General features: G+C 33.8%; 1 protein-coding gene across 4 annotated transcripts in view; it reads left to right on the top strand.

Annotated features, from left to right (window-relative positions):
* Window positions 1-27,283, top strand: part of DCUN1D5 (defective in cullin neddylation 1 domain containing 5) — a 51,636-nt gene extending 24,353 nt beyond the window's left edge. For 2 of the 4 annotated variants that reach the window (XM_067750856.1, XM_067750857.1), the window contains exons 3-10: window positions 1,484-1,805; window positions 3,820-3,911; window positions 9,014-9,084; window positions 9,496-9,587; window positions 22,995-23,103; window positions 23,187-23,291; window positions 25,019-25,121; window positions 26,937-27,283. In XM_067750856.1, coding sequence (XP_067606957.1) covers window positions 1,720-1,805; window positions 3,820-3,911; window positions 9,014-9,084; window positions 9,496-9,587; window positions 22,995-23,103; window positions 23,187-23,291; window positions 25,019-25,121; window positions 26,937-26,992 — 714 coding nt within the window. In that variant the 5' untranslated portion in view covers window positions 1,484-1,719 and the 3' untranslated portion in view covers window positions 26,993-27,283. Of the gene's footprint in view, window positions 1-1,377; window positions 1,806-3,819; window positions 3,912-9,013; window positions 9,085-9,495; window positions 9,588-22,994; window positions 23,104-23,186; window positions 23,292-25,018; window positions 25,122-26,936 lie in introns of those variants that run through there. The other 2 variants (XM_067750858.1, XM_067750860.1) reach the window with 2 other exon arrangements.
* The last annotated feature ends 524 nt before the right edge of the window (window positions 27,284-27,807 follow it).

Genomic DNA, 27,807 nt, shown 5'->3' with positions numbered 1-27,807 from the left:
TTCATTCTGCTCCCTGTAAGGATATCCCTTGAACATTGTCCTCTGAGGTCTTCGTGCCTCTCCTTTAGATTTTTATCCCATTTCCTTTGTCCCATTTGGGAAAAGGGATGTTTAGCTTTTGTAGCTCACTTCTTGAAGAAATAAGCTTGGTTATGTCTAATAGGGTTTTGTTATTGTCCTTTGTTTTGTTTTGTGGGATTTTTTAGGCACCTTTTAAATCAACCTTACTGAGGAATGACATTCATACAATAAAAGGCATACATTTTTAGTTGTACAGTTCAATGAGTTTTGACAAGTATATACACCACCACCTTAATCAAGATATAGAATATTACTATTATCTAAAAAGTTCCCTTGTGCCTCTTGCAGTCAAGTCTTCCCCCTCCATCACCACCCCAACCCAAACCCCAAGCATCACTGATAGCTGTCATACACATAATTTTGACTGTTGTAGAATTTTATCAAATATCAGCTTATGTTCAATTTTCCAATTGTCCCATAAATGCCAAAACATTGTTTATGCCATTTGAATAAAGATTCAAAGAAGAACCACATACAAAAAGTGATTGATCTATTTTTAAAGTACCTTCTAAAAATTTCCTTCTCTCTCCCTCTTTCTAATAATTTGTTGTGGAATCTCGTCATTTTTCTTGTAGATCTTCTGACAGTCTAGATTTTGCTGATTGCACTGAGTTTTAACAGTTCTCTGTCCTCTACTTACAGATGCTATTTCTTTTTAGAGAATTGATCTTATTAAAAAAAATTTTTTTTTTGCCTCATGCACTTTTAATTGGGTTGGAGGATTACAGAATTCTAGAACAACATTCTTTTGATGCTAAGTAACAGGGAACTGCATAATCCCTTAGAATTGTCCTTCAAATTCCTCTTTACTAGGTCAGCGATCACCTACTGTCTCTGAAAGGTGAGCTCTGTGAAACAGAAATGGTGGAGCTAAGTTTTAATAAGAGAAAAAGTAATAAGCAGAGGTCAGGGACGACGGAGAAGTGGGGATGGGTAAGTGGGAGGCTGATCGATGGCCCATAAAGAAACATGTATTTAAGGGGTGGGAAACAACGTTAGGTTACCGCACGGAAGAGATCAGAAGTGAAACCTGGCTTACTTTACCAGGTTATTTTTAACGCCAACTGCAGAGTATTAGTGGTTTCATAAGACCTTTTTTGGGGGTGACTTTCAGTGTTAGGACAGGGTGGAAGCTTCGTGAGAAAGGTCTGGATAGACTGGACAACCTAAGGTAGTCAAACGAGCAAGGTATTCCAATTTCCCCAACCGCGGAGTCCACACAGTCTAACCCAGCTGGGCGGAAGGTAGCGGGGACCCTCCAAAGCCACGCCCCTCCCAGCGTCCGTCTCTGCGCTTGCGTCACTTCCGGCCCTGGGCGATTCGCGTCCGGGTCGGAGTGAGCCTCTTGCTTTCCGAGTGTGTTACTGGTGGAGGTGCTACGCTGTCCGCGTTCTCTTCCCAGTGTGATCGAGCCGCAGTGCCTGCCGGCGAGGAGTATCCGCTGCCTCGAGCAGAGAAGGACGAGGAGGGACCTGGGAGCGGGCAGCGGCCCGGCTGGGCTGCTCTGGGGCGGGCTGGCGACTCTGCTCCTTTGCTTGCTGCTGTCTCTGGGAACCGGGTGCCAGCACTGAGGAGTCTTCAGCTGACAGCAAGCCCCTTCCCCGGCTCCCCTGCCCGCCCTGCCGGGGAGGGCGGAAGATGCCGGTGAAGAAGAAGAGAAAATCTCCTGGGGTGGCAGCGGCAGTAGCGGAAGACGGAGGCCTCAAAAAGTGTAAAATCTCCAGGTACCACCTTCCCCTACCCTTCAGTCTTACCTCCTCTGCTGCAGGGCTAGAGAAGAAGGAGGCGGGCCGGGTCTCCGGGGCTCGGGCTGGGGAGAGGTGAACCCCCTCTGATAAACCTAGGTGGGAGGCGCGGAACCGCGCGAGTGTGCGCTCGGCTCCACCTCATGTTCGGTTTGTGTGCTCTGGCGCCAGCGAAGGGACTCGGAGAGTCGCCTCACGTTGAGCCTACGTGCCAGGGAGGGTGGAGAAACAGGAATGCGTACGCAAATTGCCCTCTTTCCCGTTACCCCCTACTCCCTTAATCCCTTCCCCCTCCTTCCTTCCAGACCTAGAAGTGAGTACAGATCCGTGCAAGGGTCACTTCTAGAATTTCTTTGTAGAGTGTGAAGAAAGGAATAGAGCACGAGGAATTTTGATCTGACAACTGCCATGGGAATGGTAGAAAAAAAGCTCCTTATGCTGTAATTGCCCTCCAGATTTAGTATTTGGAGTGATCTAACCCGGACCATCCCAGTAGGAGCCCCATTTTCTGGAAGTATATAGCGCCTCCACCTGAGCCAAGTCCTTATGTGCGGAGTTGGAAAGGCCCTGCGTGCGTTTTGTTTTTCAGCCATCAGGATGCTGTTAGCTCTCAATATAAATATTAATAATTTGAGAGCTATTGTACTCTGTATCCTCTTGGAGAAAAAGAAAAGGCAGAGCTGTAGTTGTATAGCTCTTTGATCCCCTTGTAGCGTGTCATTAAGGCATTACAGCAACGTTGTATGCTGCAAAAAATCATTGCAATTTAGGTGTGAGAAGTGAGTTTTTAAAATTCCCTTTTCGGGTGTCTTGACTGTATTAGTGGTTGGCACTTAATGTAACAACTTCAGATGCCACCATTTAAAGTAGCCAGCATTATAAAGAAGAGATAATGATAGAACTATCCTTAAAGAGAGGTCTGCTTAAAATGTGAGGTAGGTGACTTCTTTAGTCTGCATTATCCTTTTTGTAATTGGTTGAATTTTTTTCCTCATTGCTGTGTTTGGCAAAAGAGCCCAAGGGTATTTCTTGGACTATTACTGTGAAAGATACTGCTGTTTTCTTATACCTCTTGATAACTCATACTAGAATTTGACATAGTTACTCCATTAGCTCATATTTTTTTGAAACATGCAAATTAGTTTTTTGTCACATTAACTTGTAGTAATCTTAATTGTATAATGTATCAAAATTATTTAAATTAAGCACATTAAAACTGCTGAGCAGTCAGTATTATTAGAACTCAGGTGATACTTTGCTCTATCAACTTAAAATTTTAAATATGGCACCCTTATTTTATATTACATTATTCAGTTGCATAAGTTATAGCATTCCTAAGTCATTGTGGTAGTGTGGAACCTTGAGAAAAGGTTCTCTGTTCATTAAATCCTCAAGGCTTTGGCCCAATTATTTGAACTGGTATTATCTGTTAGGGTTTTTTTTTTTTCTTTTTAATCTGTGGAATCTAATTATAGCCTTAACTCCTATATTATCTTTTGTCTTTAAAATATTGATTTAAGCTTGGTAGATGATAAATAAACAACTCTTAATATATAATATTATTCTGAAATATTGATTCACTGAGTATCAAAATATACTTTGTAAGATTTGTTTTCAAATTATACACATATGTAATTTCCATACAAATCAGCAGAAAAATCACTGTAAAGATTTATACCCAACTACCAGTCCTGGATTGAGACCATCAGGTTGAACTTCTGTGTGGTCTTTTGAAATCTGGGGGAAATAATTTTAGTGATATTTTTGGAATTTGATAGTGAGCAAAGTAGCATTTGGGTTTTGTTAGACAGAAATTTTTATATATAGATTACTGTTTCAAATTGCAAGTATTTAACAATTCCAATTTTTCCCTATAACACCAACTGTAAAAAAAAAATACTTTGGTTTGAATTGAAGTAGTTCATATTGAACTTAGCTTTTCACTAAAAGTTGAGACTTGTTAAAATTCTTAGGCATTTGTGTGTTTTCTAAGCTATTGCAGATCCCAACCCCCTGCTAGACTAATAAGTGGAGAGGAACATTTTTCAAGCAAGAAGTGCCTGGCTTGGTTTTATGAGTATGCAGGTAATGAAATTAATATAAGAAGATAACAGTCACATGCTTTAAAACGTTCTTTTGGTTTATTCATTTAACAAATTATTTATTGCAGGCCTGCTATGTGTTAGTCCTTTGTGCTGAGATCAGGGTCAAGACAGAGGATTATGGTTAGGCTAAGAATTTGTTGCCCTTTAAGGCTGATATTTCTTTAAATATATAATTCAGTATATGTTTAATGGGAGGAGTGAAACTCATTTACTGTTAGTAAAATTTGTAAACAGATTCACTTATTGGTTTACATCCATTGGCTACAGTAGAGTTGGTATTCTGGAAAACACAAAGTATGTAATAAAACATTTTATATTTGTTTTTCTTTTCAGTTTTCTTTTGAAATTTTTCTGAACCATAAACTGACATTTTCTGAAACTCTTGGGAGACATAGTAAAAGATTTAAAACTCAGGTATATCATTACATGACAGATTTACCCTTTAATATAATTGCTATTTATTTAGCCATTCATTTCTACTGGAGATGCAGTAATAAACAGACTGATATTAGTACAGTGTACTATATGCTATATTAGGAAGATGCACTGTGAGAGTTCATAGGAGAAATGTATGATCCAGCCTTGGAAGTTTCAGGGAAAGCTTCTTCAGGAAACTAATTTAAACTACAGTAAATCCTGTAAGTGGTGAATGAAAAACTCTAGGACTAGGGTGAAACTGTAGTTCAGAGGTAAAAGTCAAAGCCTGGGATGAGGCCAACGAGTTAAGCAAATATATGAAAAAGAACACTTGTTTTCCATTTATTATTAACTTCTTCAAAAGCATATATGAAAAGAAATTTTTTTCCCCTTAGAATGATTTAGTTCTTTTGGAATTATTGATTTTAAAGTTTTTTTTTGTTGTTTTTTTTTCTTTCCTCCCCTTTGTTTCATTTCTTTTACCTGCCTCCCTGGTTGGGTTTTTTGTTTTGTTTTGTTTTTCCCCTTTTATCACTATCGTTCTCAGAGTGTTTGTTTAGAATAAAAGTGTATATGCAGTCATTGTCTTGTATTTATTGCTAATCAAGTTAAGGTCTCAAGAGTACTTCGAACTTAAGGTTAAGGTTTAGGCTAACTGTATGGAAAATAAGACCATTTTGGAGGACAGTAACTTCACTGTTGGGATCCACTGAGTGATCCCAAAAGTATAATTTAAAAATTGTTTAGTAACAGAACAGATTCTTTCTAGACCAGAAAAACTGCTATTACTGGCATCCCAAGACAACCACTAACCCAAATTAAATAGAGGGAATTCATTTTCTTTTGACCTCCATTTAAAATGTTGACCCAGTATTCAAAATGCCAGTTTTACCAGTAGGTATGATAATGATACAGAATCAAAAGGTCAGTTATCTTATTTTGCCTATAAAGGGTACTAGATACCATAAAATTAGTCAATTTTTTTTTTCTTTCATGCTTGCTTGTTTTACTTCTCGTAGGGACTTTCCTGGGTAGCATAATATTTGATTTAAACATTTATTTCCTATACAAGCATTTTTTAATGGCCAGCAAAATAATTGCTATCTTTATTACAGAAATTGTGCTAATTATATAATTCTCCTATGACCATTCTGTTAAGTAGGTGGTGTTATCCTTATTTTCTAGACGAGAAAACTGAGGCTTAGATTAAGTGATTTGCCCAAGATCATACAGTGACAAGAATCTGGATTCAAACTCAGGTCATTCTGACCATAGAGCCTATGCTTTAACTACTACTGTCTTATTTTAAAATATGTACATGGCAGCTAGTTTTTCTTTTACAAAGAAAATATTAGTAAGTGTACTTTAGGTTAACTTATCTTCTGTCCTTCACTGAATGATGCATATTTATTGAGCACTTGTAGGTCAGGCACTGTGCTAAGTGCTGGGAATATAGTGGTAAACAAATTAGACAAGATCCCTGCCCTTGAGGGACTTGCCTTCCAGCAGGGAAGACAGACAGTAAATAAGTTAAGTAGGTAAGATAATTACAGATTGTGGGGGATTATAAAAGTAATAAATATGGTATGATTCAGGGATAGAAAGTAGAAAGTTGGGATGGACTTTCAAATAAGGTGAATAGGGAAGGTCTCTCTAGAGATTACTTTGGTCAGAGACCTAATTGATAAGGAGGTGCCAGTTGTTTGCCAAATAAACAGTAACTGGGATGTCCCTTTTTAAAATGGAGACAATAATTGTGCCTACTGAGATAATACATGTTAAGAAAGCACTTATCGCTGTACCTGGTTAAATATAGTCAGAACCCAATAAGTGTCAGCTATTATTAAAAGAGTAATAGTATTGCAGCATCAGATTTACTGGTTGTATATTTTCACAATACTGTTCCAAAATTAACAGTATAGTTCCTAGGTAGTTTATGTTGAAGGTACTGTGTCATTTCATTGAGCAGATTTTTTTTTTTTTTTCTCCTGAGCATCTGCTATGGGCGGCATTGTTTTAGACCCTGCAGGTATACCTGGGAACATTTCCTTATGGTTATTAAAACATCAGAAAATTGATTTTTTTTTTAAGTTTTAAAAATGTTTTACCACAAATCTTATTTATATATTATAGGTCATGTGTGATAAGCCTGATGATTTTGCCCTTTCATAACACTTCTCATCTTGAGTGCTATTTACATCAGCAAGGATTCAGTAATACATTGGGCCTGTTACTGAACAAAAGCATAGAAGGTGAAAAGGCACTTTTAAGGTCTTATAAAGAATCAGAAAAAAGGTGGGATAGAATGCATGATCCTAATAAGTAACCAGCTGGTAGAGTGAACTAAATCATTTTCATAGATTCTTAAGTTGAGTGGAAGCCTATTTTGTGCCTGAAAAAGTCAGTTAAATTCCACTCCAGAGGTTTTACCCTGGGAGTAGTTTTATTGAAGAGTTTGTTTCAAGAAGTATAATTGATGTTATGCAATCTGGGGAAAAGAACATTAGTATAGACCTTGTTTTAGATTTAGATTTTTGCTATCATTATTTGCATTGCTTTGTGAAAGTCACTTGTCATTTACAGAAGGGTCTTATATCTATCTTATATATCTCCATATAACATAATTTAACTTGATTCTTATCAAATTTTAATCACTAATCTCCCATTTTCTAGGGAGGCTATATTTTATGACAGTAACTGATATTTCTTGACATGACTTTCTCTTCTAACTACTAATGATGGCAGCTTTGAGGGCAAGTCTGCTTTCTTGTTGCATTAGAAAAGTGTAGAATATATTTCCATCATGCCTTAAGAAAAAAACTTTTCTTCCATTAAATTTTTTATCTGATTTTTACTTTCATCCAAACCACATATAAGGATTCATATTCAGTATTTTTTAACACCTTAATTGTATATGTGTGCTTTTAAAATTACATAATTAACACATTCTCATAAAAAACCCCTCCAAATATATATTAGGAAGTGAAAGTTTCCTGCAATTACCACCCCTTCACCTTTTAACACCTCACTGCATAACTAAGTGCAATGCTTATTTAAACTAGAAAATTTTTGAAAAGGTTTTGGTTTCAGACCATGTTGTGAACATCATCTTAGCAGCTTGGACCTTATCTGAGATAGTAAGAGTTTAACTGGTCACATATTGGATGGTCACATTCTTCTATGAAGAAAAACCATAGGACATTGGCTACATGTTGTGCTTGTGAACTAATGGTGGTGATATAAAATGCCACCTGAGCAGCCTTGGTCTAGTCTATGACTTACAAATCTGGAGTATTTTCAGTCCTTAAGAAAGGAAAACAAGTTTCTCTTAGCTACTTTAAAAATAATATTTGAAGACTGTATTTTCTTTCAAAAACCAGGTGTGGTAAATATTTCTATCATATTTTATATTTTAAAATTTGTTTTACCTTCCTCATTATATTTCAGGTGTACAACATAATGATATATGTATATATCGCAAAATGATCACCACCTGTCACTACACATAGTCACAAATTTTGTTTTCTTGTGATGAGAGTTTTATGATTCACTCTCTTAGCTACTTTCAAATACGCAAAACCGTATTATTAACTATAGTCATTCTGCTCTATGTTACATCCCCAGGACTTACTAAGTTTGGAAGTTTGTACCTTTTGACCACCTTCACCCATTTTGCCCACCCCTGCCTCTGGCAACCACCAGTCTGTTCTCTGTATTTGAGTTTGGGGGAGAGGAAGGGGGTTGGTAGATTGCTTATACAAGTGAGCTCATATGGTGTTTGCCTTTCTCTGTCTGACTTGTTTCACTTAGCAAAATGCCCTCAAGGTCCATTCATGTTGTCACAAATTTGTTTTATCAAGTCAAAAAAGAGACCTAGCAATGATGTAATTACTATATGGGAATCTGATAACGTAAAAAATATGAGAATTGGTGTACTGACTTATATTTACTGTTACTAAGGAGAAAAATATAAGGAAAATGTCCTTAATTTTTGGACTAATAATAGACATAGCTAATTGAGGGATTAAGCATTTATTTCTACATTAAAATGACATAATGCTTATGCTTTACTGTCTGTTTTAGGACCAAGGAAAATATCTCATTCTGGAATCTGAATGTTGTAATTTCCTTACATCATTATTTTCATAATGTATCTTAAAACTAGTAAATTTTATTTGGGTATATTTCAGAAGGTTAATGAATGACCTTCTGTTTTAGTAAGAAACAGATACTCTCCTTTGTTTACTGTCTTGAATTGTGGGTTGGTACTGGCACAGTCTAGTAGAATAAGAAGCTCAAACCTTCTTGTGCTTCTTTGTTAATGCATTGTGAAAAATTTTCTTCAGAGGAGGTTCTCAGTAAACGTATTTTTAATGGATAGGTTCAAGTTATTGTACAAGCTAGCGATTGATACTAACGTTGCTTTGTTTTCTGTTTTCTTAATTATATTTTATAATGTGGTTTTCAAAGAGTATTTCAAAATTTAAAAATTTTTAATCTGGTGACAAGTATTTATACTTTATCAAAGGTATGCCAAAATTCAAATTCAGTTATTCACAAAAAATGTTATGGTGTATTCATAGATGCCTTTAACACAGTGACTTATGTTTTATGTTGATATTAAATTATAACAATAAAATATATAAATTATTTTTGTCTTTGAAGGTCCTGATGAAGTTGTAGGGCCAGAAGGAATGGAAAAATTTTGTGAAGACATTGGTGTTGAACCTGAAAATGTATGTTTTATTTCTAAGTAAAATGGAATACAAGTGGGGTATAGCATATTCATAAATTTCTAAAAATTGGAACACTTTAATCTTATCAGAAGATTTTGTTTCTTCATGAATATTGTAGATTTTCATTTAGGTTTTTTTAAATGTATTTAAATTGGGCACGTGTTCTCTTTCTTGATACAAATGTCATTTGTAATAGAGTAAGAGAGATTCTACCTTCAGAAATTGTTAGAACTTTTTGCTTTTAAGAAATTGGCCCATCTAAATTTCTTTACAGTTAATAATTCCAGAGATTGTACTCTTTAATAGTTAAAGGATGGAAATAGTTGTATAAAAATGCTCTCCATGATAAATATAGACATGATTATCTCTATGCTGACTTTTCCCCTATCCTTTATGTTCTGTTCTTTCCAGATTATTATGTTAGTTTTAGCGTGGAAATTGGAGGCTGAAAGCATGGGATTTTTTACCAAGGAAGAATGGTTAAAGGGGATGACTTCATTACAGTAAGAAATTTTTTTAAAAAACAAATTTGATGGCCTATTTGAAGATCTTAATTGATATTTTGTGCTTCGTAGTTTTTTGGGAGTAAGGTTTCACCTTAAATTAATCAAATTGGTTTGATCTAGAACAATCAGTTTAGGATTGACAAAATTTATATTATGGTCTTTGGCAAAATGAACTGTTACTCCAGTTTTCATATTCCCTAAGAAAGAACCTAAGAACAGTTCTATTAAAACTCATTGACTCTCTTGATGGGTGAATTAGAGATTCATGATCAAAGTTATTTACTCACGGGATGTTTGAGTGATAAGGGATTTCCTTCTCAGAATGTAGAATTCTACTACATGAGGAGTTTGTTCTTGGGCAGTCCTAAGCTCTGGGGCCTCCTCTCTCTTCAGTTTTACACTTGACTTAAAAAAGAAATTTGATATATAAAAAAAAGAATGTCTGTATGTGTATAACTGAGTCACTTTGCTGTACAGCAGAGATTGGCACAACATTGTAAATCAACTCTACTTCAATGCAAAAAAATTTAAAAAAAAGAAATTTGAAGAGAGTTACATGATACTTTTATTACTTCTTTTTTGCCAAATGAATCTCATGAATACAAAAGTAGAAATATTGTTTGGCTCCTGTGCAACCGTTAGCCATTTTATAGTTGTATACTTTCAGTTTAGGATGCTGCCTTGGGACGCTTTTATAAGTTATAAAATTGCTTCTTTATAAAAATAATTTGATTTTGGCTTTTCAGAGTAAAGTGTGCTTAGTTTCAGAGTCAGTTAGTAATTGTGTATTAATTTTATGTCATGTTCCTGATGTTCATGCAGGAAGTTATTAATAGTCAACATTCTAAAATAGTTAGAGCAAGCATAAATTTATAATATTTTTGAGCCCCAAACTGGAGGTTAATTAGCCATGTGATTTCCTGTTGTGATTATGCTTTTATTAACACACTTAACTATTCTTTACTCCTTGTTTGCCTATCCTTAAATTTCAAAATACTTGGTTATTTTTTTTAAGTGTATTTGTTCATATGAAACTTAAATATTTATATTTGGATTTTCAGTGTCTAATGTTTTGTAATTCTCCTTTTTAACCAGTATTAACATTTAGATATTTTGTGTGTGTGTGTGTTTGTGTATATATATAAATATATGTGTGTGTATGTATACACATACACATATGTATATGTATATATATTTGTTTAATGTAAAAATCTTTGCTCATATGAACCAAATCATAGTTCCTAGAATAGAACATAAAATCAACCCTCTCACTTTTATTACTTATAAGTGAGATGAGGAGTCTGAGACTCAGAGAGGTGAAGAAAATTTTTGCCAGAGTTTACATAGTTCTTAGTGGCAGAGCTAGGACATAGAATTTAAATTTCCTGAATACCAGTCTACCATACTGTACTTCCTATTGCATCATCCCTTTATGTATATTCCTTTGTTACATTCTTTATAAAATAGACGGCCATTATTAACTTTTAAAATCATAGTATTTATAACCAAGACTGCCATTCATCTAGGTGTCATAACATGTCAAATTAAAATGTTGATTCTGAAATTCTTTGGGCTGTTTCTCACCATTCAATTAGCTTTATAGAGAAAGACAAAATATATAAGATTATGCAAAGAATATAAACTAATTTCATGTAGCTCAGTCTGTTTTATTAAAATTTATATCAGTTGTTGCATGGCTTGTCAATTGTAAGACATTTTATTTGGCATTACAACTGCTTTATGTACTATTCCTACTGCTTTTTTTGTCTATTGCTTTTTAAAATATCTCAGCTAACAATTGTTTGTGTATTTTTAAACCAAAAGTTTCTAATTATTTATGTTTTTGAATTACTTGATATAATATAAAGAGCCTCTGTATAACAGAAATATGTAAACACAAAGTGTTTCTAGTATTTACTTGTGAATAATTAGCATATAGCCTTGGGTATATGCTAGGGAAATTGATGAACCCATGAACATGTTGTTTATTAGCGTATCTTTCCAATAGGAAGTTCACAGGCTTTACAAAATAAAAGCAATATTTAGGACTTAAAATTGACCCAGAGGTTTCTGTTTCATTCATTTATTATCCCCTGCCCATCTGCTTAGAACTCTATAGTGTAGATCTTTAAAGCTACTAAAATTAGGCAAGCACTCTTGACTGGGAAAATGTTATTTTTTTTTTTTACCCCCAATGATCTAGATTGCTTTGTTGAAGTACAGAGTATCTTCTCTTAATTGGCTTAATCTTATTACTCCCTGAATCTTCTTGTAAAGAACTTGCTAGGAATAAAATAGTTTAAAATGTAAACCAATAGAGACAAAAGAATCTATAAAACTTGTTCTTTTAAAAATGTATAGTTGTCTAGTATACTTGGTTTTATATAATCATTATAAAATGTAAAATTTCACAGACTTGATTCCTTTTATAGATTTTTCATATTTTTAGGATTTAATTTAATCTGGACATAGTTATTTGATGGTTCCTAAATCATCTTAATGTAGTTATCAATTATTTCAAATTAATGAATTTTAACACGTAGAAAACTTTAAGTAGAGCTCTGCTAAAGAATAGAAACAGTCTGGTAGTTAAAATGTATATTATGGTCAAGAATAGGGGACTGTCATAATCATGGTTAATTATAATATGTAACTGTATAATGCTTAACAGTTTTCAGAATACTTTTTTTTTTACATTTATTTATTTTAAAGCTGTTATTCATACAAACTTTCCACAACTGAATTGTCCTTCTCTTTTGTGTGAAAGAATTTATGGGTATGAATTTGTATATAATTGGACTAGAATGGCCATTTTTTTAAGTTGCAGGGATGTAATTGCCGTATCCTTTCCAGATACTTTGCTCTATTTCATTTTCATCATTGTTTAATAATAATCAAATTTCCCTTCAAGTCAGATTTAATTTAGGAGATATTTAAACACCTATTTTATCTAAAGTACTGTGCCGCTTACTGATGATCACAATGAGGCATGGGACACAACTCTGTCCCTTAGTTACATTTCATTAGGGCGGGAAAGGCATTACTGCAGCCATACTGTAACCATAGGCATACTGTAACCATAAATCCAGGTGGGATGGGACAAGTACTAGAGTAAAAGTACCAAATACTATGAAAGCACAGCTGCTAAAGAGGTTAATTCCAGCTGAGTAGACGGGAAAGTCTTTACTGTAGGTGTGGCATTTGAACTGGACCTTGAAGAATGATTAGGATTTTGATGGTTGAGGGTATAGGAAAATGTTGTTTCAAGAAGAAATTGTGAGCAGAACCTTGAGAAAAGAAAACATATGTCTAGTTTGCTAGAATCAAAAGGTACATAAAGAAAATTGACAGAGTAGTTTTAAACTCCAGATAGTTGGGATAATGGCTACATTATGCAGGGCTTTGACTAATATGTTGAGAGAGTTCAAACCATATGTTTTAGCTTGGGAAGCCATCAGAGATTTTTGAGCATAGGAATCATCAAAGATTTTGGGGATAGTTTTCAATAGAGGAGGTTTTTTTTTTTTTTAGGTCATAGACTCTTTTGAGAACCTTAGAAAATCTGTGGACCTTATCCCCATTAAGATGCACATCTGTAGAGGCAAGATTCCAAGGATACTTGAAAATTTTATTCTGGCATACCTTACTGGAGCGGATAACTTTTCTCATATCTACTAGCTGAAAGTTTGTTGTTGGAGCATCTACCATGCTGTTAGAGAAAATTGTGGGCATATATCTTTGACAAGAGTATACTTGATTATGATAATGAAAAAAAGAGCCAAAAGGATAGCATCTGACAAGAATGGTAGTAACTAAGCTGTCTGCCAGTAGACTACAAGTTGTACACCTTCTGATCTCCATATTGAGCATTGTACTTTGAAGATTATAGGCTTAACTGGCTTCACTTTCTTTAGGAGAGAGGAATGGGGAACATTTATACAATTTTTTTGGTGGGAGTGGAAGAGTTGAATAGATTGGATGCTGTGGTGTCTGTGATGTATGACTATCATTCACTTAGCATTTTGGGCCCAAGTACTAATTGCCATTGGCATTCTTCCCCTTTGCTCTCCCCCAGAGTCATCAAAACAATTTCAAAATGCCCCCGCTCCACATTTCCAAATACCCCCCAGAGATGGATTAATTGTATGGTTCGGATTGATACACCTGATTCAGAGAAAGTTCTAGTCTATGGCCATACCACTCTCAATGCGCCCAATCTCGTCAGAGAAAGTTCTAAATCCATAACTTGGTGAATAAAATTCTTCCTGTTATACATCAGTGTGTCATGGCATTCTTACTGACTTAATGATTAAGGAAGATAACCTCACTTAGATCTAATATATAAATGAAAATTTTTTCTCATTTTAAAGGTCTTAAGTGAAGCAGAAATTCAGAAGCCTCTCTTGTTAATCAGATGTTTAACAATACTCAAGAAATTAATTCCTAAGCCTTTATGTTGAAATTTAAACCCATTTCACTGATTCTAACAGCAGTGACCTTGGAGATTGCTGTTATATTGTGCCAGTGTTCCCTAAAATCTGTGTGGTTTTATTTGATTGTTATTTTAAAAAGTGCTATTCTTACTTTCCATGCTACACTAGTTAAGTATGCATTTCTTTTTAGTTCAGGGGAAATAGTCTTTCTAAACTTGCCAAGTTAGGAGGTGTCAACATTATTAACTCTTGTGAGTCTATTTTGGGGCTAGATTAACTATAAGAATCGTGTTTAACTGCTTGGGCATGATTACTGGTTTTGCTGGGTCTGGTCACGGTCTTTATGATGTTGGTAATAGATACGGAAGTTCGTGCTCTTATTTTTTTCACTCTTCTCCAAGAAGAAAACATTAATTGTCAGTTCTATTAAATTATTTCTCAACTGAAAGATGTAGATAAGCGATTATAATGATAAGAAATAGTTTGGAGCGAGCCACCAATGTGAAGATGATTTTTCAGCCATTTGCCTCAAAAGGAGCCTGTCAAGCTAAGAACTGTGCTACGCATTTACTACCTGATTCTCATTTAATCTTACGGTTGTCTCTTACTGTTTTTGTGGTTTTAAAATGGGAAACAGATCGGTAAAGGTTAAGTAACTTGCCTAAAGCCACATGACTGGAAAGTGGAGAAATTGGAATTTTAACTGGTCTCTATTTGACTTGAAACTTCATTCTTTATCTCTGTCTTAAGCTTGTTGAGATCATATCCTAAGTAATATTGTCACTCTATGTACCTATGGAATGTAAAATATTTGGGAAGGATTGTAATCTCTTGGATTCTTATCTCCTTGAGAGACTTGTCAGTCACTACTTATACACTTTACAATTTTGTTTGAACTACAGTTTTCCACTAACCTTTCCCCAGCTAGGAATTTTGAAACTTCTTGTAATTAAATTAATATATCATCTACTTTGTGGTTTATTATTTAACATAATCTTGTTAAATAATACTTTTATTTAACAAATAATTTTGGAGTGCTTCTATATGCCAGGCCCCATGTTAATATGCCACAAGGATGATTTTCAAACTCTGGTGGTAGTGAGAGATAACTTTTGAAAGTAGGGAGGTATCCTTTAACTTGTTTGCCTTCCTGAATCGCAAGTCTGTTAAGATTCTGCATGAGATTTTGTGTGAAAATGTGAGTCACATCACTAAAAAAAATGTGAAAAGCACTGCTTCAGGAAGCTACAAAGATTTACAGAAAATGAGGCCCCTACCTAAAATAGATCATGATGGGGAAGGGAGTACATGTAACTAGCTACTTTAGTACTAGTACCTTCTGAACATTTTCAGTTGATAACTGGAGATATTGAAGACTTCATTTCCTAATTTTCAGACAGCTTAATAGTAGCATATAATCTGAGAATTTGTTTCTTTTGTGTATTCTTCTAGTAGAAGTTAACTGCATTTTCAACTTTCATTAAAACTTTTTCATATAATGAAGAATTTTTGTACTAATAGAAGCCATTTATTGAAATAGTAAGTAATAAATTTCTAATAAATGATAAGAATAAATTTTTCTTGTTTCTGCATGAAACATTTTGTGCACTCATTCATATGCAAGGAACTAGGCCCCAGACAAATTAGATGATTAACTTATCCAAATTTTGATTTTTGTTTCTGGCAGTTATGGCATCCTAAATGTGCAAACAAACCATTTCCCATATTAAACAGTTAAATGTCAGATAAATTATTAAAGCATCTTTTAAAAAAACACACCTGGACTTGAATGTAAATTAAGGAAAATAATCAGAGGCCAGAATTTATAAGAGATGGTGATTCCATAGGGATCTACGGAGCTGGCATTTACCCTGAGGATACCTACCTATTCTTAGTCACCTAGGATCTGGCCGTTTATCTGTGCATGTTGGGAACTGGAGACAAATTGCAACGAGAATCAGATCAAAACCTCCTATATTTAGTCATTGAGGCCAAACCTACCCAATAGATGGAGACTTGATTGCTTGGGCTTGGTTCTGCATATACAGTTGGAGGCAGAGGGCTTCTGGTTGAGAGAATTCCTAATTAAAAGCTCTTTGTGGGGAGTTCCCCAGTGGCCTAATGGTTAGGATTCCGGTCTTTCACTGCTGTGGCCCGGGTTCAGTCCCTGGTGGGGAACTGAGAACCCACAAGCCGCATGGCACGGCTCTTCGTCAGATTTAGGCACAATCCAGAAACGTATTTTGGAATTGTCCCAGGTAATCAGTACTCCCATGTGTTTCATGGAAGCAATTCTTCTGTACAGGAAAGCATTTTAAACAGAAGCCTCAATTTCTGCAGAAAAAATTTCAGTGATCATTAACAATCAGAAATCACTAAACAAGTTGTGAAACTGATCTTAAACTTTAAAATAAGACTTTAAGGCTAGTATTTTGAATAATTATAGTCTCAGTATAAAATAACTACATTTAATGTGTTTTAAAAGAAAAAAGAGGAATGGTCTCAGATGATCAGATTTCAGATAATTACATTTCTAGAAGTGAAATATATAAAAGATTTAAAACTCAATAGGTGAGCTGCAAAGGAGATAGATGTAAATAAAATAGGAATCAGTGACCTACAATATCTGAGGAAAATAGGAAAGAGGTTAAGAGCTATAGTGGATAAATTTTTTTTTTTACTGTTAAGTTTTGAGAGTTTTCTCTATATTCTAGATTTAATTCCTTCATTGAATATGTGGTTTGCAAATATTTTCTCCCTCTCTGTAGCTTGTGTTTTCATTCTCTTCAAAGGAATTCTGCAGAGCAAAAGTTTTAAATTTTGATGATGTCCAGTTTATCAGTTTTTCCTTTTTATGTGTTTTTGGTGTCAAGTCTTAAGAATTCTTTGCCTAGCTCTAGATCCCGAGAATTTTTTCTTACATTTTTTCTAGAAGGTTTATATTTTTACATTTTACTTTTAAATCAGTAATCCATTTTGAGTTGATTTCTTTAAAAAGTATGAGACTTAGATTTTGGTTTATTTCTTTACCTGTGGATGTCCACTTGCACCAGTACCATTTGTTGAAAAATCTCTTTCTCCTATTGAATTGCTTTACACTTCTGTCAAAAATCATTTGGGCATATTTGTGTGGTCTTTTTCTAGGTTCTCTGTTCTGTTGATCTTCTTCCACTACCACACAGTGTGGATTACTTTAGCTACATACTAAGTCTTGAAGTCAGGTAGACTGATTTCATCTTTTTTCAAATTTTTTTTAAGCTACTACAGTTTCTTTGCTTTTCCAAAAATTTTAGAATAATCTTCTATATTTACAAAAAAATCTTACTGAGGTTCTTGTTAAACTGAATGTGAATTTCAGAATAATTACATCTTTACTTTTTTGACTCTTTCAATTGGTGGAAGATAGGTATGTCTCCATTTATTTAAGTGTTTGGTTTCTTTCATCAGTCTTGTGTCAAACATACGTCCTGTACATGTTTTGTAAGAATTAAACCTAAATATTTCATCTTTATTTTGACCACTGTAAGTAGTATTGTATGTTTAATTTTAGCATCCACATGCTCATTATTAATATATAGAAATATAATTGATTTTTGTATGTCCTGTGACCTTGCTGAACTCACTTATTCTAAGATTCTTTTGTGTGTATTCCTTGTGTTTTCCACAGACAGTCATGTCATATCATTATGACATGAAATAGGGACAGTTTTATTTTTTTTTCTGGTCTGTATGCCCTTTATTTCCTTTCCTTGAAATATTGCATTGGCTAGAACTTCTGTGTTGAATAAGTGTGGTGAGTGCAGACATCCGTTTTTGGCTCCCCATGATGAGGTAAACACGTCAGTTTTTCACCATTAAGTACTTTTTCTGGTAGGTTGTTTGTAGGTGCTCTTTATCAAGTTGAGGGAGTTCTCCTCTATTTCTGTTTTTCTGTGAGTTTTAACATGAATAGATATTATGTATTTTAAATATTTTTTCTGCGTTAAATCATATAATCATGTAATTTTTCTTTTTTTAGCCTATGAATGTGATTACATTGATTTTTGAGTACTGAATCAATCTTGCATACCTGTAATAAATCCCACTTGATCATGGTTTATAATTATTTTTATATACTTCTTAATTCTACTTGCTAATATTTTATTATGGCTTCATGAGGGATATTGGCCTGTAATTTTATTTTCTTTCTTTTTCTTATTTATTGAGGTACAATTGACATATATAACATTATATTAGTTTCAGGTGTATAACGTAATGATTCAGTATTTGTATATATTGCAAAATGATCACCACAATAAGTCTAGTTAACATCCATCAGTATACATAGCTATAAATTTTTTTTTTCTTGTGATGATTTTTTTAAAATACTGTCTTTTTCTGGTTTTGCTGTTAAGGTGATACTGGCTTTATAAAATGAATTGGGAAGTTTTTCCTTATAGTTTATGTTTTGTAGGAGGCTGTAGAATTGGTCTTCAAAGATTGGTGGAATTCTCCAGTGAAACCACCTGAACCTGTAGATGTCTTTTATAGATGTTTTTAACTTTTGAATTCAATTTATTAATAATTTAATAGTTACATACTCAAATAGTTAAAATTTTGAGTGTTGTATTTTTTTTCTTTTTAAGGAATTGGTCCATTTCATCTTAAGTTGTCAAATTTATATCCTTTTGATATCTGCAGGTCTGTAATGATATCCTTTGTTTCATCCCTGATGTTGGTAATCTTTGTCTTCTCTTTTTTCTTTGTCATTCTTGCTAGAGACTTGTCAATTTTATTGATCTTTTCCAAAGAATCACATCTTTGTTTCATTGATTTTTTTCTCTAGAAAAGATTCCAAAGGTAGGAGCTTAGATTATTGATTGAGACTTTTTCTCTTTTCTGATGTTTGTATTTAGTGCTGTAAATTTCCCTGTCAGCACTGCTTTGTGTCTCACAAAATTTGACATGTTTTTTCATTTTCATTCACTTCAGTATATTTTTTGGTTTCCGTTGAGACTTGCTCTCACCCATGGATTATTTAGGAGTTGGCTGTTTAGTTTCTAAGTGTTATTTCTAGTTGGGTTTCATTGTGGTCAGAGGACATATTCTGTGTGATTTCAATTCTTTTATATCTGTCAAGGTTTGTTTATGGCTCAGGATTGAAAAGAATAAGTATTTTGTTGCCATTGAATAGAATGTTCTATTAATGTCAATTAGATCCTGTTGATTGATGGTGCTGTTGAATTCTTCTATATGTCTACTGATGTTCTGTGTAGTTGTTCTCTCAATTGCTGAGAGAGAGGTGTGGAAATCTGTAACTGTAATTGTGAATTTGTTTATTTCCCCTTTCAGTTCTATAAGTTTTTGTCTCATATTTTGCAGCTCCATTGTCTGGTGCATACATTTAGGATTGTTATGTCTTGGTGGATTGACCTTTTGTCATTATGTAATGTTCCTCTCTATTCTGTTAATTTCTTTGCTCTAAAGTCTATATTAGCAGATATTAGTGTAGCCACCCCTCTTTTCTTTTGGTTGTTTCTACAATATATCTTTTTCCATTCTTTTACTTTCAATCTGCCTGTATTATGTTTGAAGTCAGTTTCTTCTAAATAGCAGAGTTAGGTTTTTTTTTTTTTTTACCTACTCTGTCAATCTCTCTCTTATAATTGTTATATTTAAGCTACTTATATTTAATTTAATTATTGATATATTAGGGTTTAAGTCTGCTCTGTATTTTATAATTCAAAAAGTTCCATTTGGTTCTTTTATATATTTCTTTCCTTAGACTTTGTATTTCTTTGCTGGTAGTGTCTATCTTTTCATTTGTTTTAATTTGTTCATGATTGCTTTTTGAAGCATTTTTATAATAGCTGCTTTAAAATCTGTGTCAAGTAATTCTAAACATCTCTATCATTTCAGTGTTTGCATCTATTGATTGTCTTTTTCCTTTCTATTTGAGATCTTGGTTTTGCTGTGGCAAGCAATTATTTTTTCTTCTCTATTGAAACCTGTAAGATTTGAGTATTACATTATGAAACTCTGGATCTTATTTAAGCCTTCTGTTTTAGCTAGCTTCCTCTCATACCACTTCAGCAGGAAAAGTGAGGGCCACTACCTTATTACTTCCAGCCTATAGAAATCAAAGTTCCTCACTCTGCATCTGTTGACATCCGAGGAGGGAAGTCCTCATTACTGTTAGCAGACATGAGAGTTTTAGGTCCCACTAGGCCTCCAATGATACTTTCTTGTTCCCCAAAAAGTCTCTACTGACACTACTAGGGTGGTGGCCTTGTTCCTGCAGTGATGGTGAAAGCCCTGACTCTTTATAAATCCTCCTCTGACACTACCTCAGGTCAGAGGAGGATTGGCTGCTTTTTACTAACTGGTGGGAGTGGAAGTTCATGTTCCCCATGTGGTTTCCACTACTGACACTGCAGAATTTGAGAGGGCAAACTCCTTATACTCTGGTGAGGGTAGACCATTCAGGTCCCCATTCAGTCTTTGCTGGCGTTACTGGGGTTTGAGCCAGTTTTTTCTTTGGTGTTTGACAGGAGAAGAGTGTTTCTTTCTAATGTTTTCTGTCTTGTTAGGCTGCTTACTTTTGACTAGTGGGAGAGCAGGTTTTTTGTTTGTTTGTTTTGTTTGTTTGTTTGTCTGCCCTCATTGGCATTTCCGTTTTTCTGACTCCTTCATCTCCAAGTCTGCGATAGACAAGGCAAAAAGAAAACCCAGGGAACATACTACTGTATTGTTTCTCAGTTTCTTTCAGAGTCTTCTTATGTTTGTTTTATATATAATGTCTAGGGCTTTTAGTTGAATTAGCAGGAGAGATAGGGAAGAGAACATTTACTTCATCTTCCTAAAAGTAGAAGTTATTTCTTGTATCTATTTTTTTAAAAAGCAAACCTTCTGCCCTCCTTCACTATTCCACTTTAGAGCTCTTTTCTCTGCTCCATTTTAGAACCAGACTCTTTGAAAGCAGTTGTCTATGCTTATTTTCTCCAGTTTCTCTCTTCTCGTTCTTTCTTTTAAACCTATTCTAGCAAAACTTTTATCCCTGCGACTCCTCTGAAACCACTCTTGTTAAGGCTTCATTTACAAGTGAATAATCAAATCAATAATACTTACAAAACTGTGGCTGAAGCTAAAATTGTACTTAGAGGGAGGTCTATAGTGTTAAATGTTATATTAAAAGAGAAGAAAAGCCTGAAACCAAATGAACTGGTATCTAATTTAAGAAGTTAGAAAAAGGATTAACCCAAAGAAAGCAGAAGAGATAAAAAGATGTCCAGACCTTACTAAAATAGAAAAAAGATACAATTGAGAGAATTAAATTATGGCAAGGTGATTAAGAAAAGCAAAGAAAAGGCAAAAATATATAAATATAATAATCATATTAGAAAATATTATAAATATTTTAATTGGCATATTTAAATAAAATTATATATGAAATAAATGATCAGAAAAGTGTATAAATGACCAAAACTGATTCAAAAAGACATAGAAAATCTGAATGGTCTGATAGCCATTTAAAATGCTGATTTAGTAATTAAAAGGTTTTCCTTCCCTCAATGAAAAGGCCCAGGTGGATTTTCAGTTGCTGAGTTTGGACAAATCCTAATTCCAGTGTTCAGTAAACTTTTTCAGAAAACAGAAGAAAGGGTACTATTTCTCATTTTTTTTTGTTTTTGAAGCTTATGGTATAACTTGTTATAGAGCGAGAAAAGAGAGTGTGAAAGAATAAAATATACAAGCCAGTCTCACTTATGAACATAGCAAGATATCTAGCAGTGTATAAAATAGATAACATGACCAAGTTTGGCTTATTCTAAGAATGCAAGAGTTAAGTAACACTAGAAATTTACACCTTAATAAAACAATAAGTTACTACACATCACAATTTTGATTTAGAATAGTGAAAGTCTTGGTTAAAGCTGAGAATGCTAGGTGTCTACGTCATGAGTACTAAAATTCAGTTTTGAGTGGAATACAGTTGGTCACAGTAGATGGCACAACTAATTTGATCGGAGGGAGTCAGATGATCTCAGAGAGCGCAAACTGTGAGTTAGGTTTTGATGAGTAATATTTTGTCAAAATGTTAGAAGGAACAGCATATCAAGTAGATAAAATAATGTGTGCTAAAGCATAGCTGTGACATTTGGGAATAGTAAGTGAAATTATAACTAGAGCACAGTTATATTTTAAGGATATTGGGCCCTGGCAGGAGATGAGACTGGAGATTTGTGCCAATTGTGAAAGGCTTTGTCTGCCTTGCTTCTTCCTAAGTAGGGGAATATATCAACCCAGGGGGAGTCAGAAAGCCAGTAAATATTTTTGGACATTCCATCTCTTTAGCTTCTTATACTTCATGTCTAGTCTTTAGAAATAACACGTATTACTTGTTTGCATTCTTTTGTATATGTGCCTTATGTGAAGTTAGGTGCTATCACTGATTTACTTTGATTTTTTGTTTACTAAAAATGTAGGAATCTGAGTTTATGACTGAATCACTAATGTATTTCCAATGAGTTATATACTAAACTTGTAAAAGCAATCATGGCTAATCTCTTTCACCAAGCTGGTACCTAAGAACTTCCCAGTGAAATTTGTATCAGACGCCTGATTAATTTTATTTGTTCTGTCATCTTAACTTTATTTGTGGTAAAAGCACATTTTAATACATCTCTTTTTATCAAATATTTGTGATTTTATTCGAGTTTTTGATGGAGTTGTGTTTTTTTTTAAAGAAAAGTTATTGGAGTGAACTTTCATTGATTGCCAGATTTTCTTTTATCATCTTTCCTTTTTGTATTGCATTGGTAGATACAAGGCAATAGTTTGTTATTCTAAATTTGTGAATCAGAGAATTTTAAACCTAAATTAACTTCATAAATGTGCTCAGTTTTTTCTTTAATGCATTCCTTCTAACCCCTAAAGATACTTTTATTTAATTTTCTTAATTATGTAATATGTTTGATTTTTTTAATTTAAGGTGTGACTGCACAGAAAAGTTACAGAACAAATTTGACTTTTTGCGCTCACAGTTGAATGATATTTCTTCATTTAAGAATATCTACAGATATGCCTTTGATTTTGCAAGGGTAGGTGGAATTTCCATGTTTTCAATTTTAATATTTTTTTAATCTTGAAACCACACTTAGGGAAACTTTTACCTTTATTTTAGGATAAAGATCAGAGAAGCCTTGATATTGATACAGCTAAGTCTATGTTAGCTCTTCTCCTTGGGAGGACATGGCCACTGTTTTCAGTATTTTACCAGTACCTGGAGGTATGTATGTGTTTTTATTTTTAAAATAATATTTTAAAACTTAAGCTGATTGAAAATATACCTTTAATTGAAGAAAAACAAGTAGATTTTTTAATACTGTGCTTTTTAAAAATTCTGCTTAAGTGTTTGAAAATTTGTTAAAATGTGTATGTATCCGCTGTCATTTTTATACATGAGTTCATGTTCATTAACATATTCTGTACATAAGTTCATTTTTATTCCCTGCCTTGCAACCCCCCACAAAAAAAAAAGATAAAAAAGAAACCTTCAGAAAATATATTTTAGCACAGACATCCTTCATGTAAAATTAGTTTCTTGGGATTTTTGCAGGAGAGAATATATGCTAGTGCACAAATCTCAAGCTTTCTAAATCAGGTTTCTCTCTGTTATACAGGGTATTAGGCTGAAAAAATCAATATAAGAGAACCAATTTTAGTATTAAAACGTAGGTTCAATCTAAAGAATTAGAATAAACTTTATGTACACAAATATGAGGATGTACTTAAATATAGTGATTACTGAGAAATGTATGCTGAATTTATGAAGAAAGTATTCTTTTAGAAGGTTTATCATAGCACCTTCTGTATGTGGTGGTTTGAAGAAGATACTGTCCTTTTTTTCATTGCTTTCTTTAGTTTCCTATCTGTTTTTGTGCTTCTTTCTATTTTATTTTGTTTATTTCATTTTATTTCATTTCATTTCATTTTTTTGTATACTTCTCACTTCTCACTGTTTCTTGAATACAGATGCTTTTTCTTCGAAAATAATTTCTCATAAAGCTGGTTGTTTATCATAACAAGTTCCCCAGATTAGTTTCGTTTAAAACTTGTGATAATAGACAGTGGTATAAGAAGGTCTTATGTGAATGGGTTTGTGCACACTTAAATCTTTAAGCCTAATAAAGTAGATTGGTTGATGGATGTTATCAATCTTCCTCATATTAGTAGTTTTGGGGCAACGATAAGTATAACTGTAAAAATATTCCCCTCTAAAAGGAGCTGAGAGAAGTAAATATTTTCAAATGCTTGTTATGTGGAGGGTGTTTGACATACATTATCTTTTTAAATCTTTATAACACCATTTTGAATTATGTTTTATCTCCACTTAGCCAATGAATAACTTTCCCAAGGTCACTCAGGTAGCAGAAGTGAGATTTGAACCCAAGTCTGTACCCTTTCCATTGCCTCCAAAGATGCCAACTTCAAAATGTGCTAAACAGTAAATCTTACGTAAAGAAATGATTTAGTGAGAAGCAGTAGGAGGGAATTTACTGTGTTGGGAAACATTGTATAGCTTGATCTCATTGGTGATTACACAAGCATATACATTGGTAAAAGTTTATTGAGTTTTACCCTTACTATTAGTGCCCTTGACACTCATGTTATTCCTCAAGAATGAAAGAAGGGGACTTCCCTGGCAGTCTAGCGGATAAGATCCATGCTTCCACTGCAGGGGTTGGATCCCTAGTGGGGGAACTAAGATCCCGCATGCCGTGCCCCGCCCCCCCCAAAAATTAAAGAATGAAAGAAAAATAAAGGGAAAAATAAATTTGATGAAGTTGACATCTAAATGACCCTGAGGATTCTCTTAGAAACACAAATAATTAAAAGAGGAATAAATGTTTTAGGAAAGACTAAATCACAAAAAGGTTATAACTGTGTTTATTGAAGTCAAGTCCTAATAAATAGTGCTTGTTCTGTAATCCAAAAATTATATCATTTCTACAGCAATCAAAGTATCGCGTTATGAACAAAGATCAGTGGTACAATGTGTTAGAATTCAGCAGAACAGTCCATGCCGATCTTAGTAACTATGATGAAGATGGTGCTTGTAAGTATAATGTTTTCCTATGAAAGTAAAATTCTTAAAACTATTAAATGAGAACGTGGATTTGTGTAGCATTACCATAAAGGATTTAAACTTCCTAACAATTTCTTATTTAATTGTGTGAGAAGTGTGGAGGAGGCAGGTGTAGAAGGTACAGAACTTAGATTGAGCAACATTATAAAATCTGTGCTGGTAAATGAAATATTTTCGGTTACTTGGTAGCTAAATTTAGAATATAATTTCTGCAGCTGGAAGCTAAAATTCTGCTTTATTCCTTCCTTTCCTGGCATTTTCCTATGAAAGAAAAGTAAAGTCATGATTTTAAAAATAGGAAAGCAAAACCTCAGCTACAATAGCAGAAGCTTTAAAATTAATATCATAATAGCCATTCACAATATGGCAAATGATGTCAAAGTAACTTCCCTCAGGAATTATTGAGTAAACAGGAAATGAAATATTTACAATTTTTTAATCCTTCAAATTAAAATATCTGTCCATCCCCTTCAGTGGAAAATCCAGAATGCCATAAAATAGAACTTTGAAGTAATGATAAATTATTTAGATAAGCCAAACGAATTCTCACGATAAATTAAGTTTTTATTTCCCACCATCAGTTTGGTTGCATATGTTGTTTTAATGTTGTGAAGGATTACATAGAAAAGATACATTCCTATAAATGTAAACTGAAATTATGGACTTATTTTTGTGACACTGAAGAAACAAAATACTGAAGAAGGGATAACTTTATTTCTTTCTATATATATTGTGTCTTCCCCCTACAAAATAGTATAAAATTTAATATTTTTAGAAATAATACCTTACAGCAGTAAACTGGCAGCCCAAGGACTATGTCTGGCCTGCAAATGTGTATTTTCATGTGCATTTGAGTCAACATTATAACTGAGACATTTTGTATAAAAATAAAAGCTTCTGGATTTGCTTGAAAAGTTAGAAAATCTGACAAAACTGTTCCTGTGTTCTTTTATAGGAATTAGGCTGGAACCAAGTAGTGGCTTATGTTGGACTTGCATTCCGGTGTGTTGGTCCACAGTATGCCAACAACTAGGTTGCTTTTCAGTTGCCATTTATTATTATGCTGGTCTGCTGTTTTTCTTACAGTAGAGAAATATGTCTATCGAAAGCAAGAGGAAAAGTGAGACCACCAGAGGGTTGTGTGCTTTAAGAAGAATAGGGCAAGCATATTTCTTTGTGGCAATGAGTTTCCTACATTTACAAAAAATAAACAGTGAGCTTATTTAAACTACCTATCTGACTTTTGTAAGTAAATGAATTTGAACCCCCTGCGTTATAAAAATATCTTTTACAATAGTTCTTAAGTCAGGTATTTGTTAGGTACTTGCTTTGTGTTCAGATTTATACTAGGTCCTATTACTGGAACAATATATAAGTCTCTAATATGGCCACACCTTCAATAAACTGTTACAAACTTCTTGGTGAGGTAACAGAAATAGTACGTTAAACACTTTTCAGATTGTTTAATAATTAAATGGCAGAAAGCTGTGGGCAGTTAGAAAAAGAGAGAGGTTAATAATGACTTAATATTGGAGAGTTCATGAAACAAATCTTGAGAAGCAGGTTTCTACAAATATCTATTGTGGAAAGTCCCTTACGTCAAAAGAAAAAAGAAAAAAGGCTAAGAAAGCACTCATTAAGTAGAATAGGGAGGCTGAAAGGAAACCACCTGGAGAAGGGAAGGGTCAGTTCCCTATCATCACCACAGAGTTTGTGGGGAGTTTGTTTTATAGTTGGAGAGATGTGTTCCCTGAACTCTAATAACATTGCTCCTTTTATTTCTAGGGCCTGTTCTTCTTGATGAATTTGTCGAGTGGCAGAAAGTTCGTCAGACGTCATAGCAAGAACTATTGTGAAGAAAATGCAAACCTTTAGATCCTTACGTGTGTACAAGCTAATGAGACGAGGAAAAAAAAGAAAAAACCAAAGGGGTGCATTTTGACTCATATGAAAGACTTCTCATCGTACTTTTTTTTCCTTTTTTTTAAAGGAAGTTTTCTTGTTACATGTTATGGGCATTGAGCCACACCTCTTCCGAGACTGAATATTGAAGTTTTTGTTTTGAGTTATGTTTATAACATTTATTTCAGAACAATAAAGATTCAGATTTGTGACAAAGGCCTTAAAGTGAAGATGTCCCTTGAGTGTCAGAGTGGTATTTATTTTTGTAAATTTTAATTCTTGAATTTTAGAGGTCTGTCATACCGGGAATTTGTGGAATTTTAAAGATTTTAAACAATCTTAATATTTGGCAATGTAGTCTGCTGATGGTATAGCTCATTATATTCATTTCTGCACAATTAGAAAGAATATTTATTGGCCTTGACTTCTGGGGTAATGATTTTCTGATGCAGCTAATAAAATACATTTCTGGATATTGGAAGTGCTCCAGCTTTCAGCTGTGGTTTTCTGTGAAAGCTGCCAACATACTGTGCACATACTCTATCTGCACAGTTTAGAATTGGAAAGATTATGTCTAGTTATTTTTTTTCCTAACCATTAAATAGTCAATAAGCATAAATCAGCATTGCATGTATATTCTTAATGTGAATTTTAAGTTTTCTGTATTCTATAAGTTTAAAAATTTCATTTATATTTGAAAGAGCAAGGTTCATATATTAATGGTTTCAAAATCAGACAGCCTTATGAGAGAAAT

This window comes from Pseudorca crassidens, chromosome 9 (assembly GCF_039906515.1).
Source record: "Pseudorca crassidens isolate mPseCra1 chromosome 9, mPseCra1.hap1, whole genome shotgun sequence".
In the NCBI taxonomy this organism is placed as follows: domain Eukaryota; kingdom Metazoa; phylum Chordata; class Mammalia; order Artiodactyla; family Delphinidae; genus Pseudorca; species Pseudorca crassidens.
The sequence above is the reverse complement of the archived record's forward strand: the minus strand, read 5'-3'. Positions and strand labels throughout refer to the sequence as shown.